We start from the raw sequence: 26,439 nt of genomic DNA, 5'->3' as shown, positions 1-26,439 counted from the left end.
AAGTATTAAGTAAAAATTATGCAGCACTTGACAAAGAAACAAAAAGGAGAAATACAAGGAAGAAGATACAGATTAGATTACAGCCCATCTATGCTTTTATTTATTTCAAGAAATACTGATCCTGGCTAGCAAAGACCATATCTTAAGGAGCAATCTAGAGTTGTTTTACGCAAAAGTAATAAAGGAAGTATGAATAAAAATAATATCTCAAACTTTAAAAAAAGGTAAAGAGCGGTTATAAACTCCAGCAGAAGTACTTTCTCTGTACATCTTCTGTAGTCATACTTGTTTTTCTTGTCTGTCTGTGATGCTTCTCATGGCTTTGTTGATGGCCACAGAGGTGGAACCCTGTGCTAAGGATACTGAGGAGGGCTCCATGTGCCCACCTCTTGCCTGCATCAGCAATTCTTGTGGGCTGGGAGTAAATGGTGGCAAGTTGTTGCCCCATATAGTAGGTTTCTTCCTCCATGGAAGATGCCTCCTTGGAAGGCAGTACTGTTTCCTAGCACCCCTTCCAGCAGTATCATACAGAAAAGCTCCTGTAGACTATCCAAGGTCACTAAGGTGCTTTCTCCTTTGGCAGCCCCAAGCTTTGCTGGCTGCTCTACTCCTTGCCCTTCCTTTTGAAGGGTCTCATATGGCTGAAATGTCCATAAGGAGAAAAGCTGCCCGTTTTTTGATTGTTTGATTGTTTTTAAATATATATTTATGAAGTTAGGTGTAACATGAGTCAAAATGGGGAGGATTTTCCCTTACTAGACAAACACTGCACTTAGATGGCCACAGGAAACACACAGGGCCATCATTTTTGCCGGTCTTCTAAGTACTTGCTCAACTGTCACCCTCTGGGAATGGGGGAACATAGCTGAAGTCATTCTTGGTAAATAAGAGTGATGGTTGTGAATTGAATGCTCACCTTCATATGTAGAGGGCTTGGTTTGAATTATTAGGCAGAGGTCACTTTAACATTTCCTTCCTTCTTTTGTGGAAGGGGGCAGGGAGGAGGGGAGGAAATGTGCCAACAAATAAATAGGTCAAATACAATTACTCATACAGACCATCCTCAGTTTAAGAGGGGGAGGAGGAGGAGGAGGAAGAAGCTTGGAAGATGTCTTGAAAGCCCTGGAATTGGCCTTAGAATTTGTTGCAATCTTTTTTTTAAATAGATGGCAGATGGAATTGCATGCAAATGATGCCTTGTGGTGAAGGAGATGGTGTTAAATACATGTGAAATTTAAATGTTTAATAGTTGTAATTAGAATGAGCTTGCAGTATGCAGCAAAAAGTTCTAAAACTGTCTCAAACTTTGTCTGAAGATTGATCGCTTTTCAACTGTTTGGAGAAAAGTTTTGGAATTTCCTTGTTTTAATGTACAAGTATTTCACTGCACCACAGCTGTAAGAAGCTTTAAAGACCACAAGTCAAATGGGATCTGAGCACTAAAAAGTGTTAATTAGGAAAATGAAGGCTGGAAGGAGTCCTTTAAAGTAGGGATGGGGCCAGAAGTTTGCTTGTAGCAAGGACTCTGCTTTCACCCTTGCCATGCTTTTGCTCCAGTCACCTGGTATCTGTGTGCTTACTGCTGTCTGTGCAAGACAAAAATGCAGATGAGGAGCTGGTGTGAGGGTGGAAGGCTACCTAGTCACGCCTGCTATCCCTTTAGGATACAGCTTGATGTGCTGGCCACTTGAATATTAACTTTTAAATAATTCACCGTAATAAAAATGAAGTGAGCCAGGGATCCCAAATCTGAGCCTCTGCTGCTTTTGTTCCTGCGTTAGCCTCTGCTGAACACTCTTGCTTCAAAGGACGTAATTTCATTAATGTCACAGCATCACTTGGGGGTCGTGGCCAAACAGTGAATATTGCTGTAGGGTAGAGAAGCTTCTCTGGGGAGAAAAAACAACCCTCCCTGCTGCCAGCTTTCATGACTGTTGCGAGTGTTGATGGCAAGTGCTTTTCACAGGGCGCTTGCGACTGAAAGTTAGAAGTGTGTGTGATGTCATCTGGTACAACTTAGGTTTCAAGACTTTCTGGCTGCAAAGAAAACTCATCACTTTGTGATCTATTTATTTCCTAATTATTATTATTATTATTATTATTTTGTTAGCCTTATTTTACTGTAGCTATTAAATATTACTAACTAAAAGAATTTGGAAAGGTTGAAGTGTTTCAAAACAGGAATCTGATGCATCTTTCTCTGATCAAGGCTGAGGGATAAGTGCTGAGGGAATAATACTGAATTTGCCCATCATCCACAGTTTGTGTATCTTAACAGCGTTTTAATGTGTAATATTAATATGTAACATTTTAATAATAAATGACTTTGGAAAATTTAAAAAAAAAAAAAAAGAGAGAGAAAAAAAAGGGGGTTGGAAGCAGAGCAATAGTGAGGAGCTACATCTTATTACTGTTACCAGAAAGCAATGCAATTACTGTGTTGCAAATAGTAGCAGGAGATGTTACAGTTAAAGATAAAATTTCATTGCAGAAACTTTACCTACACACGTTCTGTTTTGTAAGAAATATTGTTTTGAAGCCTAAGTCCTTGCCACATAGCTGCCATACAATAGGTCATAACAAAATAAAGATCAAAAAAGCCTTCTGAACTGTTCCGGTAAGGAAACTGAGACACAGTAATGATTTCTTTAAAAACAGCACAGAGCTGGTTGCAGAAGTGTGTTTCCCTCAGTGTCTGACACCCACGTATGGGCTGCCTTCTAAAAAACAGCTTTGATTGCAGATGTCTTTCTCCCTAAGTCCCTGTCTTCATTTCTGTAAGGAAACTGTGTCCTAGACTGGTTCTTACTGCATTCTTTCCTCACATATCCCATCCGTTCATATACAAATACCCTTCCTGCTGCTCTTCCTGCTCCCATTGTGTCACCTTGCCATACTCCAAACTCAGACCTGCTCCACTGACAAGACAGGAGGCAATCCCTGTGCAAAACCAGTGGGGATGCCTCTGGGGCTGCAGATATACAGTAGCACTTCAGAAGGCCTTAGGGCCAGCTGTCTTGCTCCTACGGTTGCCTCAGATAATTCCCCCTTGATTAATACAAGAAAAACCTTTTTTAAGCAGAAGGGGAGTTTGGCTGGAGAGTCATCAAGAGCGATCATGCTTTTCTTTTGTGGTTAATGACAGATTACTGGTCAAAGGTAATGACATCTAAGGATAGTTATTGCTTTTACAGAATGTACGTATTACAGTTCTGAGTTTGCCATACACTTTCTATTAATGCAGATTAGACTGACAGCAGTTTTTAAACCTGTGTTTCCATTGGACAGCATTTAAAATTGATAGTCTTTAAGGTCTGGTTTCAGTGATCCCATGCATGGCAGAATACAGTGTGAAATTGGCTTTTTAGTTTCATGACTTGGAGAAATATTAACCACATAAGGGAAGAAAAGTACTGCCAACCTGCACAGAGATTTAAAGTTGATGCAACCTAAACTGACTTCCTAGCTGAAATGAATGGGAGAAGCTGCCTGGACTTCAGTGTGGGGAGAATTTTGCTGCTGCATGCAACTGGATTTTGGTATTTCCATGGTTTTAGATAGATCTGCTCATGTAGATGAGTTTCACGCAGTGTCAGTAGCCCCTGCTTTCCATGTACAATTTTTGACTCAAGTAATAGCTTTCTGGTTCCCTGAATCATGACTAATGTTCACTCATGACTTGTTGCTTGGCATGGAAACTATTAAACATTCTTCCAATGGCTGCCTCTTGAGGCCAGCAGCAGAGTCCTTCAGAAACTTGGATGTCCTTTGGCTAGCAGTAGATACTTCTGATTGCCTTAGACTCCACTCATCTGTGCCAGCCATAAATCTTCTGCCATTCACAGCCTTGTCCTTTTATTCATGTACAGCTGAGCCCTGCAGTGCTGCCTCTGTCTGCATTTATTTTTCTGCTGTTTAGATGGCCAGAATTGTGCAGGCTGGAGTTGCTGAAACTGTTGCCTTAAGCAAGGAAGCCTCTGACTTAAAGTCATTGCTTATCTGTCCCAAAACATTGTTTGCTCTGTCCAAACATGCAGTCCAAACTTGAAAATTCAGTCTGAGTGCTCTGAAGTCTCCCCATCACTTACAGAAGTAGCCATAACTTTGGCTGTGTTAAATGCTTCATATGACTTGTAAATACCTGCTTTTGTCCACTGCTTGAAGTACAATACTTCTTTCCAGCCCATTTCTGGCTGTCAGTCTGTGGCCAACCTGTTGTCTCTGTTAAAGCCCTGTGGGTCTAACACTGCACTAGCTGTCATTCTTTGGAAGTGCAGGGAGGTTGGCTCCTGTTTCTTGATCCTGAAACGATGGTTTCTGTCTCTTAATTCTGTGTCAGCCCTTCAAACTGTATCCATGTACTTTGCGTGTTTTTCCAAGCAAAGCAAGACACTGTTCTCATCTTTAAAATGCCTCTCTGCTATGATGCTTGCAGGAAAGCCCAACCAGTAGTGCTGCTTAGCATGCTGTTTCATTCTGGGAGCATCCTTATCTGTATGGTTCTGTACTTAGACATCAAAAACATCCCCAACAAATCTATGCACTGTGGTGTTGTTCTGATGTCTCCCGTGTGTACGGTAACGCAACTAGCAGGAGGAGAGAGTCATGCTCATTACAGCTTCTGCAGGAGTTTTCAGTACATGCCAAGAGCTCAGTGCTGCTCTTTGTTTCACTTAGCTTTTCTGAAACCTTTCACACCTCTTATCTCTTCATTTACAGATCCTCCTCCGTACAGGCTTCCCTCTTCAAGCTGTGAATCTTGTGCACCACTGCCTTTTCCCCATGCCCTATTTTTCCTTCCTGAATCCAGCCTTCCTCTGCTGATGAGTCAGTTGGTCCTGGTGGGCATGCTTTGCTATCTGGCCTGGCAACAGTTAGAAAGATGCTTGAACCTATGCAAAACATACCTGCTTTTCCCTTTGGTTTCCTGCTGCTTCCTCCCCTCACCCCACCTCCCCAAACACACACACACCTTTTTAAGTCTATATTGTTACCAGACTGCTGCTTAAACTGTTTCCAGCTCAAAGCAATTTTTGGAATTCTTTCTATAGCACTAAGTTTGGCTTTCAGACCAAGAAATACAGCATGATTGACCTCATAAGATCTGCCAATAAATACAAGAAAATGTCTCCTAATTAATTAGCTTACTAACCATGATTAAACCAGCCATATGGCTCATCTCCCTTTGATTCATCTGCGTTCCTGCCATACTTCTGTCTTCTGGATCCAGAGTTCCTCTCCCATAAGAATCCCCACTCCCTTTGTGTTCCTTCTTTCTGTGTTTTCCGGTCCATATGACTCCTGTTTATATTAACAGCAGCACAGGGGACATGTACAGAGCTTTCCACTTACTGAAAGCTGAATGACAGCAGCCATCAACTCTTTTTTTGCATAATAAAGAAATGTGTGCATGTTTGTGGATCTGGACATTAGTTAGTTGGCACCGAAAGAGATGAAGGTCACCTGGTGAAGTTGTAGCAACAGAGATAAAGGTCAAAAGCGGCTGGACTTCAGATAAATTCAGCATGTTGAGCAGTGCTTAACAGCAAATAGGTTTGAGATGAGATGAAAGATTTCTGATTCAGTGCTACATGAAGATACTCTGTTGCTGCAGTGGAGACAGAATGTAACAGTGATTAAGGAGGGGGTGGGAAGATTTCACCAGAAATCTTGAGTGACGCTGCAGAAGGGAAGGAAAGCGAGGAAGGTTTTTGTCTTTGAAGTTCCAAAGCAGGCACATTTAATGATAGAGACTGGGTAAGAAACCATGCCACCCTTCCTTTGAAGCCTCTAAAAGGTTTCTGTCTATGGCTGCTAGGATGGGAGCAGGGGGAACAGAACAACAGTTTCACTTTTTAGTCTCTTTATTTGTGTTATGCCATTGCCCTTGGCAACTGGTAGAGTAAGGGGAAGGATCCTCCTATGAGAGGGGAAAGCTCAACTGCTAAAAGCTTGTTTCAAAAGCATAATGCTTGGGAGATTACCCTGGCATCCTGGAAAGTGAGTGTCATGTTTATCTTGAAATAAGTATGAAGGGATAGATGTGGTTCAAATGCCTTCATTCTGTTATTCTGCTGATGAACCTTGGCCCGAACTGGGAGGGAACAGGATGGCCTTCAAATTTACTTACCTCAGCTAAGCTTTTTCATTTGAATTTTGGAATGGGCTTTGTGTTTTTGTAATATGAATAACTTCAGGGCACTGGCTTTCAACCTTTTGATTTTTAAACCCCAGCTGCTCCTCAGTGGTTGGGCAGACCCTGTCAGAAGTGTCACACGTCTGCATTGTTGTACTGCGTATTTTAATTATTTTCGCAAGATTCACAAACTCCTTTACATTGGTCTGTGGCTCTTGGTCTGGGAATGACAGTTTATTTCCAGATGACCTTAAAAATAGTACTGGGATTGTTTTATGTTTTAGGGTGCTGAGATTTTTTAAGAAGTGAAACTACCCCTTGTCTGCATTCGAAACGATGAGTTCCCACCCTGTCAATAAAATTAAGGAACTCACCTTGGATTTAAAAAAACCAACTCATTAGTTTTCTGTATAGAATTACGAAGCCAAGCTGTCAGAATTTTTTCCTCTGCAGTCACGAAGGCTGTAAAAATAATACAGTGGAGTCGCATAATGACTTGATTCTAAGAGCTGAAATTTCAGCATGACAATCATTAGAGCAGTGCCAACACTGTTTTGAGCAGCCAGCTCAGTGCTGGCTTGAATCAGGTTTCAATCAATAAACCAGAGGTGAAAGGCTCTGCTGCTCATCCTGTCTGAAAACTCCCTTTTCTTTATTTACCATTCAAAGCAGCAGCTAGAATTTCTTCAAAACACAGGAAGGTTAAGTGTCAAAACAACGGGCAAGTCCATTCTGTGCCATGTAGCTGCGACTGTGGTGTTGTGAACAAGTTCTTAAGTGCACGTTGCCATTGAAATAGCATTGATTTGGTTTTGGAATTTAACAGTCAGCAAAGGACTCTTCAACCCTTTACAGCCCATAAGGAGTCTGTCAAACAAACCTGGCAAAGCTCAGCTAACCTTCATTTTGTCACAAGTGGTTTTTCTCCGAGTGTTGCTTAGTCATGGAACATTCTGCTGTGTGACAGTATGAGCCAGTAACATCTTTGGTAGCATACTGGGATGTAGCTAAGTATCAATAGATACAGATGATATTTTTAAATGTGATTATCTGTAGTTTAACCTGTCCTGCCAGTTGTGATGGATCTGCCATTAATTTTTCCCTTTTTCCCCCTTTTTTTGCCAACGTTAAGTGGCTAAAAGCCAAGGTAAGATGTGTTATTTCTCCTTTGCCCCACAGTGCCTCATGTGACTGATAGTAGAGGCTGCAGAGCCATTAAAACTGAAAACTAGCGCTCTCTTACGCTCTCCTCTGCTTTCCATAGGATATTTAGATTAAACATGCTGTACTTGATTGTTTCATTGTGTTCAGCATTTATCCTGTGTCAATATATCTGCGATACATTGACATCTGCATTTACACGTAGATGATTAATTTCTCTAACACATGTAGTGCTTTGCTCTGAAGTCAGTAGATGCCTCAATTCCCTTCACTTACATTTTTTTTTGCAGGAGACTTCCCAGACAATCTGAATGACTCTGCTAGTCAAATAGCAGGGGCGAGCTGAGCCATCCTGGGCCTGCACTGACTGTATTGTTCTGTCAGCATTAAAGCTTGATTGAAATTATTATCACTCCAACTGAGATGAACACAAATGTGGCTTCCCCTGAAAGAAAAGAGGGAAACGAGAGATTTGTGCATGAAGCTGTCAATTGCCTAGCTTTCTGATGTCTGTTGTACATTAATAGCAAAAATAACATTAAGCTTGTATTTGAACTCTTTGTATATACTATTGTCTGTCTTGTGTGTAGCTGAAAACTTGCTGTTTGACAGCTGTCTGGGAATTCTCGCTTCATGTTCTTACACTTTAAAAAAAACCCCAAACCTGTCAATAATAGAGCTGCTCCGTTATAAAAATAAAATCATGTTTTCCCTTATTTCAGCATGGAAATAACCAGCCTGCAAGAACTGGCACCTTGTCAAGAACAAACCCGCCTACACAAAAACCACCAAGTCCTCCCATGTCAGGCCGGGGAACTCTGGGGTAAGAATGAATAGTGCTCAGTCCTGCCTGTGTAAGACACAGCTTTAAATGCACCAGTGTCGATGTTTCTTGGATAGGTGGATAGACAGCAGTTCTGATTGCCTTTAGGAAATATCACAGTTAGTTTTGCTGTGTAAACCTTTACAGCTGCACTGCCTTGTATTTTCACTGTGACCTTTTGAAATTACTGCTTTTCACGGGGGAGCGGATTTATTGTAGCTGTGGATAAAGGAGAAGCTATTGTTATTCCTGAATTTTGGGCAGAAGTCCTGGGTAATATGAGAGAATATCAGTAAGATTTTAACTTCAGCGAAGGAAAGATTTCATTATTGAAGTTCTAGTCTGCTTGTTTCTCATTATTACAGAGATAGGAAATAGTGGTTGATAGCATATTTGTTACATTATCTAAGCAAAATTCATGGCATCATTAACATATTGGCAACACCGATTCTCACTGGCTTGTGAATTTTTATTTTTACATTTAAATGAGGAAAGATTTTGCTTTTCCCAAGCTTCCCTGTGTCCAGAGTTCCCTACCGTATCATCAATTTCTCTGCTCTGGACCTGTGGGGAGTGAAATCTGCTTATCACTGTATGCCAGCAAGTATTTGTTGGTAGGAACCAAAGCGTGAATACCTGAACAGCTCAGAGCACATTCGGTGTGGCTTTGTCTGCTGAGAAGGCATCTGAAATAAGGTCTTCTACCTGTTTGTCACGCTTAAGCTTTCCTTTATGCTGTGGGTGGCTGAGGCACTTTAAAGCTGGCTGCTGCGGCTGTATCGGCTTCAGGCATGTTGTCTGGGAGAGCTGGGCAGCTGGAGAACTGAGGAGTAATGAGACAGAACTGGAGAAACAGCCAAGGAAAATTAGGAGCAGCAACTGCTTTTGTCAAAGACTTAGTGATTTTTAATCCTGCTTTGCTGCTTTGCTGCTTCAGGATGGCAATGTTTATTGTGTATCCTACAGAAAAATTACCCTAGGGGGTTCCTCAGCATGTTTTCTGAAAATCATTGCTCAAGGGCACAAAATCAGCATTCCAGTTGTCTCTCTTATCCCAGCTGAGAGAGCGTTGTTGTTGTTGTTGATCAACCCGGGAAGCTGGGTAGGATTTTACATCCTCCTGGCTGCCCCCAGTGTGGCAGCAGTGTTGACGGGCTGCTGAGCAGTCTCATACTCCTGAACAAGCCAGAGCAGTTCGGTTGCCTCAGCTGATGCCTGATAAGGATTAACCAGCCCAATGTCATTTCAAGATGTGCTCGATGAAAAGGAGCAGTTGGCTGAGGGGAAGGAATAACATGGGTTCCTAACAGAGATTTCTGTCTGCCCTTCTTGTTCAGGAAGTACAGCTCTTGTCTTGAGCAGCCATATTCTGCCAAAGCATGAAATATTATAGGCATGGCTGTTTTCCCTAATATATGCAGAAAAAAATGCTAGAAACCGCAAGGATGCTGCTCTTCTCCCTTTCATCCAGAAAACAGAGATAAGCATGTAAAATCAGAACAAGCTTCATGTCTAACATGGGCCCTGAAGTGCGTCTACAGCATATCCCTCCAAGGCAAGAGCAGGGCAACCCAAAGTGATGCTGGGAAAGTCTTGCTGAGAAACTGCCTGAGCTGTGAAATGAATGAACAGCAGGAATAGGGGCTTTCTGGGGGGCTTCTCAGGCTGGGAACACTGTGGAGGGGACGAAGCGAGTGAAAGGCTGAGATTAGAGGAGCTGAATGGAGGGAGCAGCTGTACCACGAGGGACCTGGACCAGAGCATGGCCTTGGGCTGCATTTAGCTCCCCTGTGGCAGTAGGCACTGGGTGTTGGCACTGCTGTGTCAGGGAAGGGTTGCTCTCCTCTGCCATGCAAGATAGGCAGAAAAACAGAGGGATGGGTTGGATTTGCATGGCACAAAGGAATTATTTTTTACTTCTCTGTGCTTGTTGAGTTTGAGTCCTTCAATGAAGTTAAGGGGAACAAGGAGAAAACAGAGTTCAGATGAGCCTGAGGATGTAGCAGGATTTGCTTTTGATAGGATATTGAGATTGGATGGGCAAAATAAATAGCGCTATTGAGCCGAGAGGCTGCATTTCTTATTGCCAGTGCATTCCAAGATAGAATACTTCAAAATGTTAGTGTTCAAGGTTATTTCTGTTGGAAGCACATTTTAAACCTTCTGTGCTTATTATTTCACTTGGCGATATTTAGAGCTCTATCTCTTATAACTGGAATATAAAGTCACTTTATTTTTTCCAGGACTGATCTCTTTTGGTGAGTCTACAGGTGGTGGCAGTCTGCACATCAAAGTCACCTGCAGTTCTTTATATAGACAAACTAATTTACAGACACCATCGTTCATAGAAACAAACATGTTATTTCCATTTTTCTCCTCAAGAGAGTTTTTAATAGTTAAGTTTTTAGTTAAAATTAAGTACTGTTGCATTCTACATTGTAAAAAGGAAGTCGATACATTTCTTGAAATACTGTGAAGCCATATAACTTAACAGCTTGGTTATAACCAGCAATGGAACAAGTGATTAAATGCCAGTAGTTTACTATTTTTGTTTTTGCTTAGCTGGGGTGTTGCCAAGTTCTGTGTCTTGCAAGGGATCTCTTGGTAACTGGTGAGAAATGAAGAGCTCTGCAGCTCAGTACAATACACACACTGTTCTGAAGGCAGAAATGGGGTGGGTAAATAGATCTCAAAAGATCCGTGCTGCATTTCTGAGTTGATGCAGTCTGCTCATTGACCTTGGAAGTCTCTGAGCTTCATTTTCTGTGTCTGTAGAATGGAGACAATGAAGCTGATCTGTGAAGTGCTTAAAGATCTGCTTAAGTGATATGCTTGATTACAGCATAAAACAGTGCTGCTAGGAAGAGCGCTGATGATTGCAAATGTAACTTGTTCTGTGAATAGTTTGGACTTACTCCTGTCTTAATGAGTTGAATACCTTCAGCCAAGAATGCTTTTAGGATGGTTGAGCATTTGGAGGGGAGAGGGAGAAAGAGGACATTGTTAAAAGGGAAAGAATTGCTCACATGCAGTGTATTAAAAGATAACCCTGGGATATGGTACAGGTGTAACTGCTGCATGGTATGTAGTTCAAAGCATGTGTTTTTGGTGATGTATTTAACTTAGGCTTTTTTAATCAGTTTGTGCTGTAGGCCAGCTTGTATGGGTCACTATGGAGAGTTGAAGGTGATTTCCCCACCTCTCACTGGTAGAATTTGTTCAGTATCCTCTACTGTGGGTCACTGTGGTCTCATGTGAAAACAGAAGAAAACAAGTGGCTTCACTACTTCATGCAGTTATCCTTTTGATCTACTGATTGTTTATCTTTCTGTCTTCAAATCTTTTTCTCCTGACCAGGCGAAATACTCCTTACAAAACCCTGGAGCCAGTCAAACCGCCAACGGTCCCTAATGATTACATGACCAGTCCTGCCAGACTGGGCAGCCAGCACAGCCCAGGGAGAACAGCTTCCTTGAACCAGAGACCAAGAACACACAGGTAGAGTGCTTTTTCTCACTCACACTCCTTCCTGCCTGGCACACTGCTGCTTACTGAAAATCATAGAAAGGCTTTGAAGCTTAGTGCTTTTGGCAGCACAGACACCATTTGTTTTGTTCTGTGGTACTTTTTTCCCCCAAATAAGCAAAACTTCAAAATTTATGCAAATGAGAAGTCAAGTGGTGATGCGTCCTACTGGGTTGAAAGCTGCCTTGCTAACCTTAGCCTAAAATTCAGTTTTATAGAATAGGTTTTTTTTGTTGTTGTTTTCAAGTCCACTATTTGCAAAGGGGGAAATTCTGTTGATTAAACACCGCGATGAAGGTAGTCTGAAAGAGCCAGTTGCTTTCTTTTGACTGAAACTTAATGCTTGTAATCTGTGCTTGCATGATAGAAGTGGAATGTAAAGCTTACTCATGAAGCAGGTATTGGCATTAGCCAATTGTTTCCAGATGCTAGAGGATTTTGATGAAAGAGTAGTGTGTCCTGAGGTGTGAAAGGTATCTGTGTGTACTTTGTTCTTTTTTTTTTGTCTTGTAAATTTGTTCTCAAATCTCAAGGCTAGATTTTTCTTTGAGCCTCGTGAGTGAGTTTGGTTTCCTCAGTTTGACAGTATCAGAACTTTCAAAACTGCAGGAAAAAAAGCAGACAAAAGAGTTCAGTGTAGCTAAAAATAAAACGGTAGTTTATTTTTCAGAGAGCTGCTTCCTTATTATTATTTTTTTAACACCCTGTAGACACTGTAGACAATTAAACACAATCGGTCACTAATTAGGGATTGAGGGTATTTTGGACATGTTCATGAAATATTATCAGAATTAAATAGTATCTAAATCTGGATGCAGTGAAGATCTTGTTAATCTGTTTAGCTGGCTCCAGTGAGTGCTCCCTATACTTGTCTCGCAAGGTCTGTATTTTGAGTAGACTGCTGTTAGAAAGTCAGCTGCAACCATGGTGACAAGATCAAGGTCTTCAGCAACAGAACACTAATTTTGAAGGAATTATCTTGGCTTCCATTTCAGATCACAGATTCTCTTTTTGTGACAGCATTATTTTCTTAATAAATGTTTGAATGATTGGTAGCTAACTAGGAACAGTAAAAAAACTGTAAAATCACCGGGTACTTCATCATTAACATGAATGGGTGAAAGTGGTGGTGTTTTGGCTTCAAGGCATCTTGACTGCTTAGTTCCCTTTATATTATCCATTTAATCTGTGTAAATTCAAGCCTTGGCCTAAGGAATGTTCTCGGGTAAGAATAAGGACAGATGTTGTCTGAACTTTGATTCCTTTTTCATTCCTCAGTGAAAAGAGATGTTTTGGTCTCTGCAGTAGATCACTAAAAGCGCACTCTATAAAAATCTGTGTTGCTGACCTAGGGCATATTAGCAGTACTGAGACAAATTGCTACCTGGATGTACTGTTACCTTATAGGCTATCTTAGAAACAAACTTCTCATACACAGATTGTGTGCATGTGTGTGTGAAAAGGCATATTGGCTATACAGATAATTATTCCTTCCCTTCTCCTGCCCAGCTTGGATAATTGCAGCTGTTCTTAGTGAAAAACTTCTTATTCTAAGCCTCTGTTCTAAGTAGAGAAAAGGTTCCTTCAGCATAATTAATTTTAAATAATTATTTGTAGTTTAGGCATGAACTCTACCAGCCCCAGCTTATTGCTTCTAATTAATACGAGACTCTTGAGCTATTCCTGCAGTTGTTACTCCATTGCCTAAAACTGGTATGGTTGCTTACCTTTTTGTTTTTGAAGTCATGTAATTAGACATTTTATGCATAGTTGTGTTCATCAGCTTAGCTAATTCCATTTATTAGTAGTGTAATGCTTCCTGCATAGTTGATTAGCTATTTGAGATTGTAGGTAGAGACCAGGGCTTTTTATGGTGGATTTTTTGATGGTCTGTAATTGAGTCAGACCAGAAGAGTTCACACAAAAATCATGGCTGTCAACACAGGCTTTTGTAGGAAATGTGTGCTAATACTTGTGTTTTTCCATTCTTCTCTTATAGTGGTAGTAGTGGAGGAAGTGGCAGTCGAGAGAATAGCGGCAGCAGCAGTATTGGCATTCCCATTGCCGTGCCTACACCTTCACCGCCAACCATTGGGCCAGGTAGGAGGGACTCTTCCCATGCTAATTTAAGGCTGTAATGTTTGTACAAGTAAATAGAGGTTTTTAGCTCAAATAAAATACAGAAGATGACCTACAGAAAATTACCAGTGGTAGAATTCAGACTTGTCAGCTGGTGCCATTTATTCTGGTACAGTCTGAAATTGCTAAGCTGTGAGAGAGACCACTGAGAGAAGCGGGAGTACTGGTGTGTATAGCACAGCAGTGAAAGAGAGCCATGCAGGATCTCTCGGTGTCTAAAGCATAATTTGTTGTCTTTATGAATGGTGACTAGTGGGAATGTGTAGAATCCTTTTTTTATAATTATTGTTACATAGCAGGATTGTCTTGGTGACAAACCAACCATCTCTGTCACTTGTTTCCTATTTGCGACTTTTGTAACAGATTTGTGTTAACTTTCCCAAGAAAGTAGTGAAATTTTGGTGCAATGCAATTTTGCTATTGCACCTGTTGAATTTGTTCCTTGGTTCACTTTTTTACACACGTGTAGGCTTTCCTTTCTCTTTCCCAGATGTTTCTGATCCTGCACTGGTCCGAGAAGGCATATATTTTACTATCATCTGTCATCCCATTGAAATAAATGGGAATAAAACCTGCAGATACAGAACCCTTTGTAGGATCAGGGCCTGAGCTTGTTATTAGTTTACTCAAGTTGAATTTTTGTATTTATTTGGGAAAGTCTAACAAGCGCCCTTGCTTTCTTACCTGCTTTTTAAATATGTGGCCTAATTGGGAATATAAACTATTTTATTAGCACACATTTCTGTTCCTCCTCCTCCTGGAGCCCCGCCAGCACCACCACTGCCACCACCTCTCCCGATGGGCAGTCTGATAGGTGAGACTTGTATCAATGCTGAAGTGATTGCAGTCACGCTGCATAATCAATAATCATCTCTTCCTAATGGACTTAGTGAAGCTGTTTTTTCATCTGTACTGGGGTCTACATGATTTTAACATAAAAATCAGTTCTGGCGTGATTTTTTTTTTCTTTAAACAAATCTAATCTCCACTAATTTCCTGTGGTTAAAGCCTCTGAAGGTAAATGTACAAGGTATGGGAAAAAAGCTGCTAGTTGCTTGAAATCTCTGTTCCCAGCAAAGCTAAAGTCCAATCTGTCTGATCTGAAAGAACTCAAAATCAGCTGTAACATTGCCATTCTGCTGTATCACTCTTGCAGTTGAAACTAAGCTGCTATGGTTGCACTCACTTAAAAATGGTAGCTGATGTGTAGGGTGATGTATGTATCCTATCCTGTGGGAAGGTGACTGAAAAGCAGAAGTGTCTGTCACAGTGGCTTGGGTTTGATCCTGTAATGCTGCAGGCAGATACCAAACTGAAAGACTTTAAGCTGACAGTTCTTGAAAAAATGCTTCAAACATTACATGTTGCTGTTAGGAAGGGATTTAAAAGTAATAAGTGTAAAACCATGTAGAACTCTCCCTTTCCTATCACAGACTGATGTCAAAATTCATAGATCTTGTTATGAAACCAGCTTTGGAGGCTTTGACCCCCGTAACCCTTTGCACTTTCTCTTACTGAAGTGTTAAGCGAAAGTGACTTTGGATGGCACTACAAGACTGCAAACTTCTGACCACACACTGTGCCATGTGTGTGCATTTTGTATATATTTTTATCTGTCTGTATAAGATATATACGTATGTATTTAAAAGTACGGAACATTTTATTGCGAAACAATTTTTGCATTCAAAAATTGCAGTTGTGCATTGATCCATGTGACCTCAACGTTTGAGATTCATTAGTTTGCAAGGCTTGATGCTTTCATTTATCTGTCAGAGGTTAATGCTAAAAAAGAACTTAAATTGTTTTATTAACCTTGGCTTTTGTGCAGCAAGCATGGGGAAGGTAAAAATGGGTATCCATCTTGAAGAATGAGTGACATGTCTTTCTGACGGCCTGCACTGGTGATTCTGATCTATTAGAAGTGCAAATTCCATGAATATAAAATCACAGCTAGCAAATATGATTGGTGAATGTGCCTAGTGTCTGAAGCTCGTGACATTTATTTTACTATTTTATTGGAGTGTTTTTTATATCTGGTTGGAGACAAATTCTGGTTCACAGTGGAGAACATTTGCTTTGAGCAGAACGTGTGATTTTTGTGTGTGCGCTTTTCAATAAAGGGTATTGCATGTAGAATTATTGAGATATGCTTAGGTGCTGGAATCTGGTCTGAGTTTCCAGCCCTGTCCAGACTGTCAAATTAGTTATCAGCATTTCTCAAGTGCCCTTTATATGAATGTTGTTTTACATCCTGTGTGTGTTTTCTCATTATCGATTATAACAGGGAAGTTTGTCTTCTGTTAATCTCTTATTACTGTCTTAATTTATTGGTGATGTGTGGTCAAATAATTCCCAGGTTCTGGGCTTTTTCTGTTTTCTGCATTCTATCTCAAGTAATGCTCTGCTCAAGTCTTTTCCTTGGTTCCTCTGGCTAATGCTTTTCAGCTGCTCCAGGTTCAGCTCCTGGTTCCCAGTATGGCACAATGACCAGGCAAATCTCGCGACACAACTCTACCACTTCTTCAGCATCTTCTGGTGGATACAGACGGAATCCTTCTGTGACTGCCCCATTTTCTGCTCAACCTCATGTTAATGGCGGGCCTCTTTATTCTCAAAATTCAAGTAAGCTTCTGTGCTCTGAAATCAAAAACTGTTTTGAGCAAAATGATTGTAAAAGCATGCATGGCATTTTAATTCATTTGTGAAGAGCATCAATAAGATTATTGCTTTCTTTCCTAAAATAGAAGGAAAAACAAACAAGAAAAACTCTAAGTTGCACAGCAATTGTACTGTATGCAATTTCACTGTTTTTGCCCTCTGAGTTGTTTGCTGTTACTCACAAGAAATTATGATGATTGCCAGTCTAATTGTGGGCACATTATACTTAGCATTTCAGGTGTGCTTGGAGAACATAAACTAAAACCAGATTTTTTTGCAGGAGACCTAATGTGGTTGTAGTACACTTCTTCCACTACTGGACTAGTGGCGAGAGAGTGCTATCAGAGCACAGTGCTCATAAAACAGGCTTTTCCCATTACTCAGTATCTCCCTGTCTCTGTTTTGTTTTCAAATCCTATTTCTGTCTCCAAATTTCTCTTTCGTTCTTCACTTTAAACTTGACTGTTAGAGAAGGGACAGAGAGTTCAGTCTCTTTTCTTTTTAACAGATTGCTCTTCTGTGCTTCTACCCCAATAGTAGACATGGAAACGAGTGAGCAGTGGGATGTGGGTGGGCAGCTGAGCCTGGTTTTAGTCAGCAGGGCTCTGCCTAACCACAGAACATGGCAAGCAAGGTTGACTGCAGAAAGTTCTGCATAAGAGGGATCTACTAGAATCTTGGTGGAAAGCTTTGTTTAGATCACAGGCTTTTTCCTTACTGTTTTCAGTCCAAAATTATCCTTTCTGAAATTCTTCCTTACTGGAAATAGCAAGGATAATTTTGACCAGAGGAGTGATTGTACATACATTGCTTCCAGAGCTGTGCCAACCCTAAACTTCAGAGTAATATTTCTTTAAGAAGAACTGTTGGTGTTTGGGCTGAAGATCTCTACAGATCAGTGCTACCTGGTAGTATACTTACTCTTAAGGAAAGAGTACATAGACAGTATTTGAGACACTGGGGTGAAACATTTTCTTAGTGGTTTACAAGCATGACATTAGTCCAAGAACGTCTTTCTAAGCAGGCACCGTACCTATCTACTTTTTTATGTTTTTCCCCATTCCTAATTTTCAGACTGACTCTTCATTTTCTTCCACACTCCTGCTCCCCAAAATCAATTCTCCATAATGACAGAACCCCCCTCCTGCTCGAACAGTTGTGTTCTGATGAATAGACAGGACTTCTGGAAATAGTCACCTTTGAATGCTCTGCACACCACTATTTCTGAACATTTGGAGTTTCCCAAAGCAATTTTTTGCTCAAATGCAGGTGCTGTTCCTCAGCCTGGCATCTCTGGTGCTTTCAAAATACTGATGGTCAACATTTTTTTGAACAGTATTTTGATGATGGGTGTTTTTTTCTACTTCAAACTGTTTTTTCTTCTCTGTTTCTGTAACTGATGATTTTTTTAATGCTACTGTCATGACATTAAATCTAGGTTCCATGTTTCCTTAAGGTTTTACTTCTCATGCTAACAAATATTCTGTTTTTTTCTTAGATGTTTACTTCAATTTTGTGAGAAACCTGTTTGTTGTCCCTCTTTTATTGGCTGTTTCCCTCATTCCGTTGATTTGATTATTAGTTTTGTAATGAACTAAATGCTTCATTTTTATTCATCAAACATTAATCTTAGTCACGGCTTTATTTAAAACTGTTGCTTACTTGGAAGTACGGAACCTCTTTCAAATTTGATTCCAACTGGATGATGCTGCTGAATTCCCATCTTCACAGGAATTCTCTGTTTTGATGCAAGAGAAAATCTCCTGAGAAGAGGCACAGTGTAAACAAATGAGTCGATGTTCTGTTGGTTTTTTTCTTTTTTGTTTGCATTATTCTCCCTGCTCCCCACCTTCACTGCTATCCCACCAGCACCAACACTTTATGTGGCATGTCCCGCTGCCACCAGGCCTCTCTGCTGTGTGCAGAGGGAAAAGCTGAACACCTCAGCTGTCAGCCCAGCGGGGTCTGTGTGCTGGTTCAGTGTTTCCCATCTTGTGTCTCTCTGAGCAGGGCTGTGCTTCAGGGGAAACAAGAAGCTTTTGCCACTTGGCAACTTCGCAGTTCTTAAGTTACAGAGTGCTTCTAACCACAGAGGGCTTAATAACTTGAGATAAAACACCATTCAGCCCTAAACCTACCTATTTTCCTTCCAACAAGCAACAAGTCCTTTTTAAAATGCAGAACAACAACGCTGTGAGCTGTCCTTTGTCCCCATCCGCAGCAAAATTACAGGAGGTGCTCTGTACAAGTACTGATGTCACAGCATTGTTTCCTTTGTAAAGTCGCTGTCTTTACTCTGTGTCAGTGCTGTTTTGCTGCATTTGATGTAGCTCTCTGCTCTGATGGTAGAGGAGGAGTCCAGAATCCTCCACACCACCGCCTTCTCATCTGGCAGCACTCTTTATACAGAGAACTCCTGGATCTGAGCAATTGTGAGCACAATGAGAAGCTCAGCACTGCGTGCTGCTTGAGCCCTCCGCGCACACCCCAGGAGCTCCCTGCTGTGGGCTGTGCTCTGCTTTGTGCTCAGATGGATGCAGGCAGGTTTTGCTTTTTGGGCCTCGATTGGCTAGCCATGAATTCAGCCTCGTTGGAAACACAAGCTTGAAGAAGGTTCTTCTGTGTGCGTGTTCTTGTTGTTCTTGACATACTTTGTTTTGTGGTCCTCGTTACTGACGGCTGCTTTTGTTTGTTTCCTTTTTTTTTTTTCCCCCTGTGTCCGTTTGACTTTCCCCATCTGGTATGTGCCTTGCTACCAGTTTCTATTGCTCCACCCCCTCCCCCTATGCCTCAGTTGACTCCACAGATACCTCTCACAGGCTTCGTGGCCAGGGTGCAGGAAAACAGTAAGTTTGGACAAGCTGAGCTGTTAAAGGGTAGAGTCTCCTTCCTTCTAGCATGCATGGCTGGCAAGTCAGACTCTTTTGTTTCCTTTTCCAGAAGCTAATACCATCTTGCGTTGTAGTGTCAATATGCTACTGGAGCTGAAGGGCACACTCGTCAATATTTTATAACATGTGCATGATTACTACTGACCCATTTAAGTTCTGAACTGCAAATTTATTAGAGAAATACAGTGTGAAATATGTGGCATCTGCTTCATCTGAATGTGGAAGTGTATCTTAATTAAAATATTAATTTCATGTTGAATCATCCTGCTCGAGGCTTTTTCAGTGGGGATAATTGATTAGTTTTTATTAGAAGGCTTATGCAGACTGTCAAAATATGTACAGTGCAATCATTGACTCCAATACTGCGGTAGTTTTTGGGGAGCCACACAGGCAATTGAAGATGTGCAGTCTTACAATCTAATGCCACTACAAAGGAGCTCCTGAGGTATTTCTCCTCTCGCCCGCCTTTCATTCTCCATTGCTTTGTGTCCTGTAGCCAGATTTCCCTACTGAGCTGCTTGCAGCATAGCTCTGCAGATAGCTTTGTGAGAGATGCTCCCTGGCTGTGATCTGTTTTCCACTGCTATCTCTGCTTTTACCATTATTGCTCGATTCATTTCAGGTGAGTGTTCCTATCCCGAATGCTAGTGCAGGGGTAAAGTCTTGCTCCTGCTGTGGGTTCATCTTTGCTGCAGGAGAATGTTGTTTTGTAGACAACTGAAAGAATGCAATGCAGGTAGGGCATAAAATAACGCATTCTTGGGGTTTTTGAGAATCATGGTGGAGTCTGCTAGAATCTCAGGGACTGTCACTGTGCAGTGGTGCTCCAGGATATGCTGAGGGGCCCTCAGCGCTGATCAGTGCTGCTATAAAGCTTCCTGTATGAGCTCCTTAGTGATCATATTGTGAGCATTTCCCCAGGCATAAGAAGCATCTCTGTGGTTCCCGTTCAGAAGGAAGGTATTTTGGTGATATGTTAGGTGAATGTTATGAATCGTGTTTATGTAGACTAGCATGCCAGAAAATTGACATACCTAACCAAAATGAGAAGTGTAGAGGTAGATGTACTAAAGATGAAAGGTACAAAATGGCTTCACTTGCAGATAAACCTGAGAAAATTGACACCTGCTTCTGAATTGTTCCACGTATTGTCTTCCTGGAGATAACGCAGCACTTGGGAGAGCAGAGGTGAAAGGGAAAGACTATTTGTCTGTGTCACAACAAAAATTAAAGTTGACTTGTGAATGAGATTGCAGCAGAAAGTAGCTTGAAACCTGGTCTAGGAATTATCATGTTTATTTTCTTTCTTTAATAGTCTCTGGGGTTTGAGAGTTCTCTAACGAGTTTGGCTTTGAGCTGCTGCTGCTGCCTCGTTTCAGAGGTGGGAGTGTATGTGGTAGCTGTGCATGCACTCAGCAGAACTGGATGCAGAGGACCTTCATCTATCTTGTTTTCTACAGCACAGTCACAGGGAGTGGAGTTACAGAGACATGGGTAGGCTTCTCTCTCATGGGAAAAGTAATTTTTCCCTTTTCATAGAGATTGGTGGGTTTGGAAAGCATCCTCTGTGCACGTTGTGGACTCCTTTCAGACTTTTTCTAGGGCAGGGGATTAGAAAATGCTCAAGGCCTGTTCTTTTTTCCTGCGCCCTGTGCCCAAGCTGTGGGTGTCTCCTGCAGAGAGGTTTAGCAGCGTGCCCAGGGATCAGCGACTGGCTATCAGCTGCTGCACTCTCATACCCAGCCTGTTAAAGAGGAGTCTGCAGGGCCCCACTTAACAACAGGGATGTGAATAGAAGAAGATGCTTCGGTTTGGAGCTTTGTTAAGTCTGCTCCCTGCACCCTTCCTTCTTTAGAGTACTTTTGTATGCCATTTTTTCCCCTAGAAAAATAAATTCTGTTCCTGATTTTACCTGGCTGAGTTGAGAGCCAGGCAATGTCTAGGTTACAGTCCCAGAGGTGGGGACACATCCCCGGGGTGACACTTGTCTGATTTTCTGTTCTGTTTTCTCCCCTTGTGTAAATGTGATGTTGAATTGTTCTACACGTTTCCCATAAAACACGCAGTGTCAGCACAGCATTTTGGTTAGGGTGTGTGTTGGTGCTTCCATGCTCACATTTCCTGCCCTCTTTTGTTCTTGTCAAATAAGCATCTTCACTGTTGAATAAATACAGCCTTTATTAAGGTAAGGATTTCTCAGCATCTCAAAGGATTGTTGTTCAGTACTTTTCTTTTCCTGGCTGGAGCTGGATACGAAGGGTAGGAGTGCATTTTGTGAAGGATGTGCTGAAAAGAGCACACGAACCCCGTGTATTTATAAATAGTGCTGTCATGTGCCTGTGGTGTATTAATGAAGCCTGCCCGTGAGTGCTGCTCAGTAATGCAGGCAAGACAGAGCGCTCAGTTGGACAGAGACTTTGTTAGTCTGTCTGCAAGTGACATCAGTGGGTTTCTGTATGGAAGAGGAATGCTAACACAGTGGCAGCCGCCTCCTGACACAAGGCTGTGGGGCACAGAGCTCAGCTAGCCACACTGCGGGGAGCTATGATTGAGGTGACAGCAGCGCCTTGGGGGGCTGTGGCCTTCCACCATCCCAGCACAGCCTCCATGGCACAGCTAGAATTTGAGAGCTGCACTGAGCTGTTACTGAGGACCAAAGGTTAGTCACTGGTTAGTAGTGGCCAGGCAGAAGTGGAGAGCATTAAAAACAAATGTAACTAGCAATAGCTAGAGCTTGACTCCGTGCTGTGTACTTTCCTTGCTTTCCAGCTTGTCTTTCTTAAAGATAGCAGTGTTCTGGAGCACATGCCCTGCTCTTTCAGTTATGCCCTCTCAGAGCAGTAGATTTCAGCCTGTGTCTGTTTCTTATGCAGACTCTCAGGTTGCTTGTCATTAAATCCGTGTGCCTATGCAGCTGCACTGAGCTCGGTGATGGTTCCTTACAGTGACTCCCACCCAGGTTGTGTGTAGTGGCCCCAGATCCAGGCAATGAGATGGGCAGCCTGGTGTCTCGCATCTGAGATCTCTCTCCCCCCTTTGCTGCCTGTTGCTAAGAACTGTCTGGAAGAGTGATTTGTTCCATGATGCCTTTCTCTTTTCCCTTTCCCAAAGCAACTTTTAACTGTGCTGATTGGAGAGTCTCAGGGCAGGGATTTGACATTTTGGATTACTCACTTAACGCCTTGAGCACTTTCTCCCAAAGAGCAGCAGCTGCCTGTTGTAGTTTTCCATTTGTTAACGGAATCCTGGATGTGTGCATACACACAAGCCAGTCTGCGGGATACTGATAAGTACAAAGTTTTTCTTCCGCAGAAAGATCACTTGGCTTTCTCCCACTTGGTTAATCCTCAAGCTCAGTCTCATCCCTTTTTTGTGATCTATACCAGATCTTTTTGCCCTCTTAGGGATAGCTCTGAGAGAAGGAATCCAAAGAAGCAGTGTTCACACACAAATGGAAGTGCTTGTCCAGGCAAAGGCTTTGTGCAGAACGAATTGTGCTGCTGGCTGCCCAGCAGCCGCTGCTGCCCGGCTCAGAGGGTGCTGCTTGCAGTGCTCCCATAGCTTCTGCTGCAGCCAGCCCTCAGCATGGCCGGCAAGCAGGGCTGCCTGCTGCTGGTGTTCAGCTTATGCCGTGCAGCATGTGCTTTGACTCTAGTAGCATCTCTACGTAGATCTGACCACTAATAATGAACGTAGCTGCGTGTTGTAGCTGTTAATACAAAGCCTCTGTTTCTAATCAGTGCATGGTATTATAGCGCATGCTGTGTGTTGTCATCCCCTCCCCTTTTATTTACAGTCTACAGCCTCAGGTTTGTTTATATCTGCACGCTGGTTTTCATGTAAAAAAACTTTCCCAACGTTTCCAGTTGCCGATAGCCCGACTCCTCCCCCCCCGCCGCCCCCCGATGAGATGCCAATGTTCGATGACTCCCCCCCACCTCCACCCCCACCCCCCGTGGACTACGAGGACGAGGAGGCTGCTGTTGTGCAGTACAGCGATCCCTACGCGGATGGAGATCCTGCCTGGGCACCGAAGAACTACATAGAGAAAGGTAGGAAGGGCTGCAACTGTGTACCTGCAGCACCAGGGATTAATGGTATCTGAAGGGGGTGAATGACTAAGCTTGGTCTGATGAAAAGTCATTGTCCCTGCTAGTCAGAACTCGAAGTGTTCTGTTCTTAGTTTGTCAGTGGCTACACCTGATGTGATAAAACATAATCCTTTTAAAGAAGGATTATAAAATATCTTCAAGCATTCTAGAATAAAGGGATAAAAAAATATAGCAAAACAGTTATGAGAAGCAGATATGAATCCGATGGCTTTTCATCTTTGCTAAGCTGCTGGACTGCGTCTGCGGCTACCTCAGGGTTGCTGAGCAGTCATCTAGAAAGAGTGCTGCACAAAGCCCAGAAAGTCCATGCTCTATCCTGCTTTATCCCATCCAGGTGAAAAGCCAGCTAGAGCAGACCATGCAGCTTTTTGCTGTGAAATGCAGTGGGGCTTCCATGGAGACAGTGATAGGACAAGGAGGAATGGTTTTAAACTGAAAGGGGAGATTTAGGTTAGATACTTGGATGAAATTTTCTTAGAGGATGGGGAGGCCCTGGCAGTGGCTGCCCAGAGAGCAGGGGGTGCCCCATCAAGGCTGGGTTAGATGGGGCCCTGGGCAGTCTGAGCTGCTGGGTGGGAGCCCTACACATTGCAGGGGGTTGGAACTGGATGGGCTTTTAGGTACCTTCCAATCCTTCTGTGAGTCTGTGAGACATACCAGTGAGTGTGCATCAGCAGACTGTAAATGTGCTTAGACATAAACTCATACAATAAACATTTCTTCCCATGAATAACTGTTTTCCTGCCCATGGAGCTGTCTCTATTAGGACAGTGACCAGTTTGTCAACAGCAACGTTGCAGGTTTTCTCAGGCCCTGGCTGGTGAATGAAATGTGCGTGAAATGTGTCTGTGGTACCATCTTGGCAGCAGCGGTGGAACTGCTGTGTTCAGTCCTTGCTGCTGGCTGTACTGTATGCAGGGTATGGTATAGTTGCAGGGGCTATTGTGTAAGAAATTCTCCTAGTGGTCTTCTTCTGCAGAGTGATTTGTTTTTTTAGGCTTTCTCTAATCCAGATATGCAGGGATCTGAATGACTTTGGGGCAATCTGAGCAGAAAAGAGTGCCACGTTCACAGACCCACCTAGTGCATAACCCAGCTTGTAGGTGGCCACTGGTGCACTGCGCCCCAGCCAGCCCCATGCCAGAAGGCTTAGGAGCATTCAGTGCAGTCACCACCCACTGCTTATAGGCAGCCAGGACTGCAAGAAAGGGGGGATGTCACTTTCTGGACTTGATGTTGAATGGGAAAGCTGTGAATTCAGCACAGAAAATGCCAAACAAGTCTTTCCAAAATATGATGGTACTGAGTGGTGCTATTAACATGGTGCTAACCTTTTCCCTGTTCAATCCACAGTTGTTGCTATATATGACTATACAAAGGACAAAGATGACGAGCTGTCGTTTATGGAGGGTGCAATCATTTATGTGATAAAGAAGAACGATGACGGCTGGTATGAAGGAGTTTGCAATCGAGTAACCGGCTTGTTTCCTGGGAATTACGTTGAGTCAATCATGCACTATGCCGATTAAAATCCTTTGCTTTTCCAAGTTGGGTCTTGTACTCGGTCATACCATGATTATTTACAAGGGGTAACTAAAAGCTAACAGAATTGTCTTAATATACTTTCCAAAAAATGTGCCCATTTCTTCAGGCCATACTGTTTTAATGGTATGATTGAATGTCCATCTCTGAGTCTCTGGGGGCAGTATGTCTTACCTGATGGCAATTTGTAAAACAAGCAACTGTCTATAACTGGTTATACTTATTTACTTACGCATTGTTAATTTTATGACCAGCCTAAATATTCTGGGGAAGTAGGGTATAATATTTAATGAACCATGATTCAGATTGTGCCATTACATTTTTCAGTACAGCATGGTAACTAACACTATGTTAGACTAACATATTAAAATCTGGATGAGAAGTTTAATGTTAGTGCTGGTCATGTTACTTTTTGTTTAGACTCTTTGCTCATTCTTGAACTATATTTGTTTAAAGCATGCATACAAACTTATGTATTGAAATATACTTTTTTAAAAATCCAAGATGCTTCCAATTGTTGTAATCTTTACCTGGAGTATTCTCACTAAAGTCTATTACAATGAGTTGTTTGGGTCTAAGGTGTCCATGTGAATCAAAAAAATGGGTGGTCTTATGTATGTGTAATTTGTACCCAAGTTTTTTTAATAAGTAAATTTACATTATGACTTTTTCCATTCATAAATATATAAGTGAACCAAAGGTCTTGTCCATTACTTTGTTGGTTGGCTTGACAAAGAAGTTTGGAATGCTAACGTAGCAAAATCATGGCTGTGTTATCCCCGGCAATGTACTAAAAAGCAAATGTTTGTAACATGACTTTATCACTGACAGAGGGCAAATAAATTAGATATGAAACCTGAATTACCCATTTATACAAACTCCTAGAAGTTCTTTTCTTCCAGTGTCAGTTTTAGCAGGAGTTGAACGTAGTTATCTAGATAGAACGAGTTGACACTGTCTGTAGCTGACATTTCTCAGTGGAAACTGTATCTGGACGTGGTAGTGTGCCCAGCTGAGCGGAGACAGGGGGCTGTCCTGCAGATCTGACAGAGGGGAAACAGCCAGAACAGGACAAGGATTCTTTTTACCTGGCATGGAGCAACGCACTTAAAGTATTTGCATCAAAGGATAACGAGCAGAGATAGCTAGAGGTGATACTTCTGTTCTGCAAATACAGTGGCTTAAATAACCTGAAAAGGAATGCGGTAGTACTGGATAATTACTGTAATAGGAATGTGTCTGTGACTTCAAAGCAGTCTTCTACGGAGAGGGCATTGGATATTCTCTGTAAATGAGTGATGGAAGATGATGGAGTTGAAGCTTTGGCTGGATGTTGAATCATTCATTGTAGCGTGGGTTTGAAATACTAAACCTTCTACTTTCCCAACTGCTAGCAAGTAACAACCAATAACATACCTGTATTTCATTATGAATTGGAAACTAGTTACATAT

At 42.1% G+C, this 26,439-nt stretch overlaps 1 protein-coding gene across 9 annotated transcripts in view; it reads left to right on the top strand.

Annotated features, from left to right (window-relative positions):
• Window positions 1–25,689, top strand: part of ABI1 (abl interactor 1) — a 77,018-nt gene extending 51,329 nt beyond the window's left edge. The window contains exons 4-12 of one of the 9 annotated variants that reach the window (XM_072327502.1): window positions 7,269–7,283; window positions 8,020–8,120; window positions 11,478–11,618; window positions 13,645–13,745; window positions 14,518–14,598; window positions 16,230–16,406; window positions 19,202–19,288; window positions 23,200–23,385; window positions 24,799–25,689. In XM_072327502.1, the coding sequence (XP_072183603.1) occupies window positions 7,269–7,283; window positions 8,020–8,120; window positions 11,478–11,618; window positions 13,645–13,745; window positions 14,518–14,598; window positions 16,230–16,406; window positions 19,202–19,288; window positions 23,200–23,385; window positions 24,799–24,974 (1,065 nt within the window). In that variant the 3' untranslated portion in view covers window positions 24,975–25,689. The remainder of the gene's footprint in view (window positions 1–7,268; window positions 7,284–8,019; window positions 8,121–11,477; window positions 11,619–13,644; window positions 13,746–14,517; window positions 14,599–16,229; window positions 16,407–19,201; window positions 19,289–23,199; window positions 23,386–24,798) is intronic. The other 8 variants (XM_072327505.1, XM_072327504.1, XM_072327503.1 and 5 more) reach the window with 8 other exon arrangements.
• Window positions 25,690–26,439: the final 750 nt, after the last annotated feature.

Source organism: Excalfactoria chinensis, chromosome 2 (genome assembly GCF_039878825.1).
Source record: "Excalfactoria chinensis isolate bCotChi1 chromosome 2, bCotChi1.hap2, whole genome shotgun sequence".
Taxonomy (NCBI): domain Eukaryota; kingdom Metazoa; phylum Chordata; class Aves; order Galliformes; family Phasianidae; genus Excalfactoria; species Excalfactoria chinensis.
Note: the sequence above shows the minus strand (reverse complement) of the source record. Positions and strands in the feature narration are given on the sequence as shown.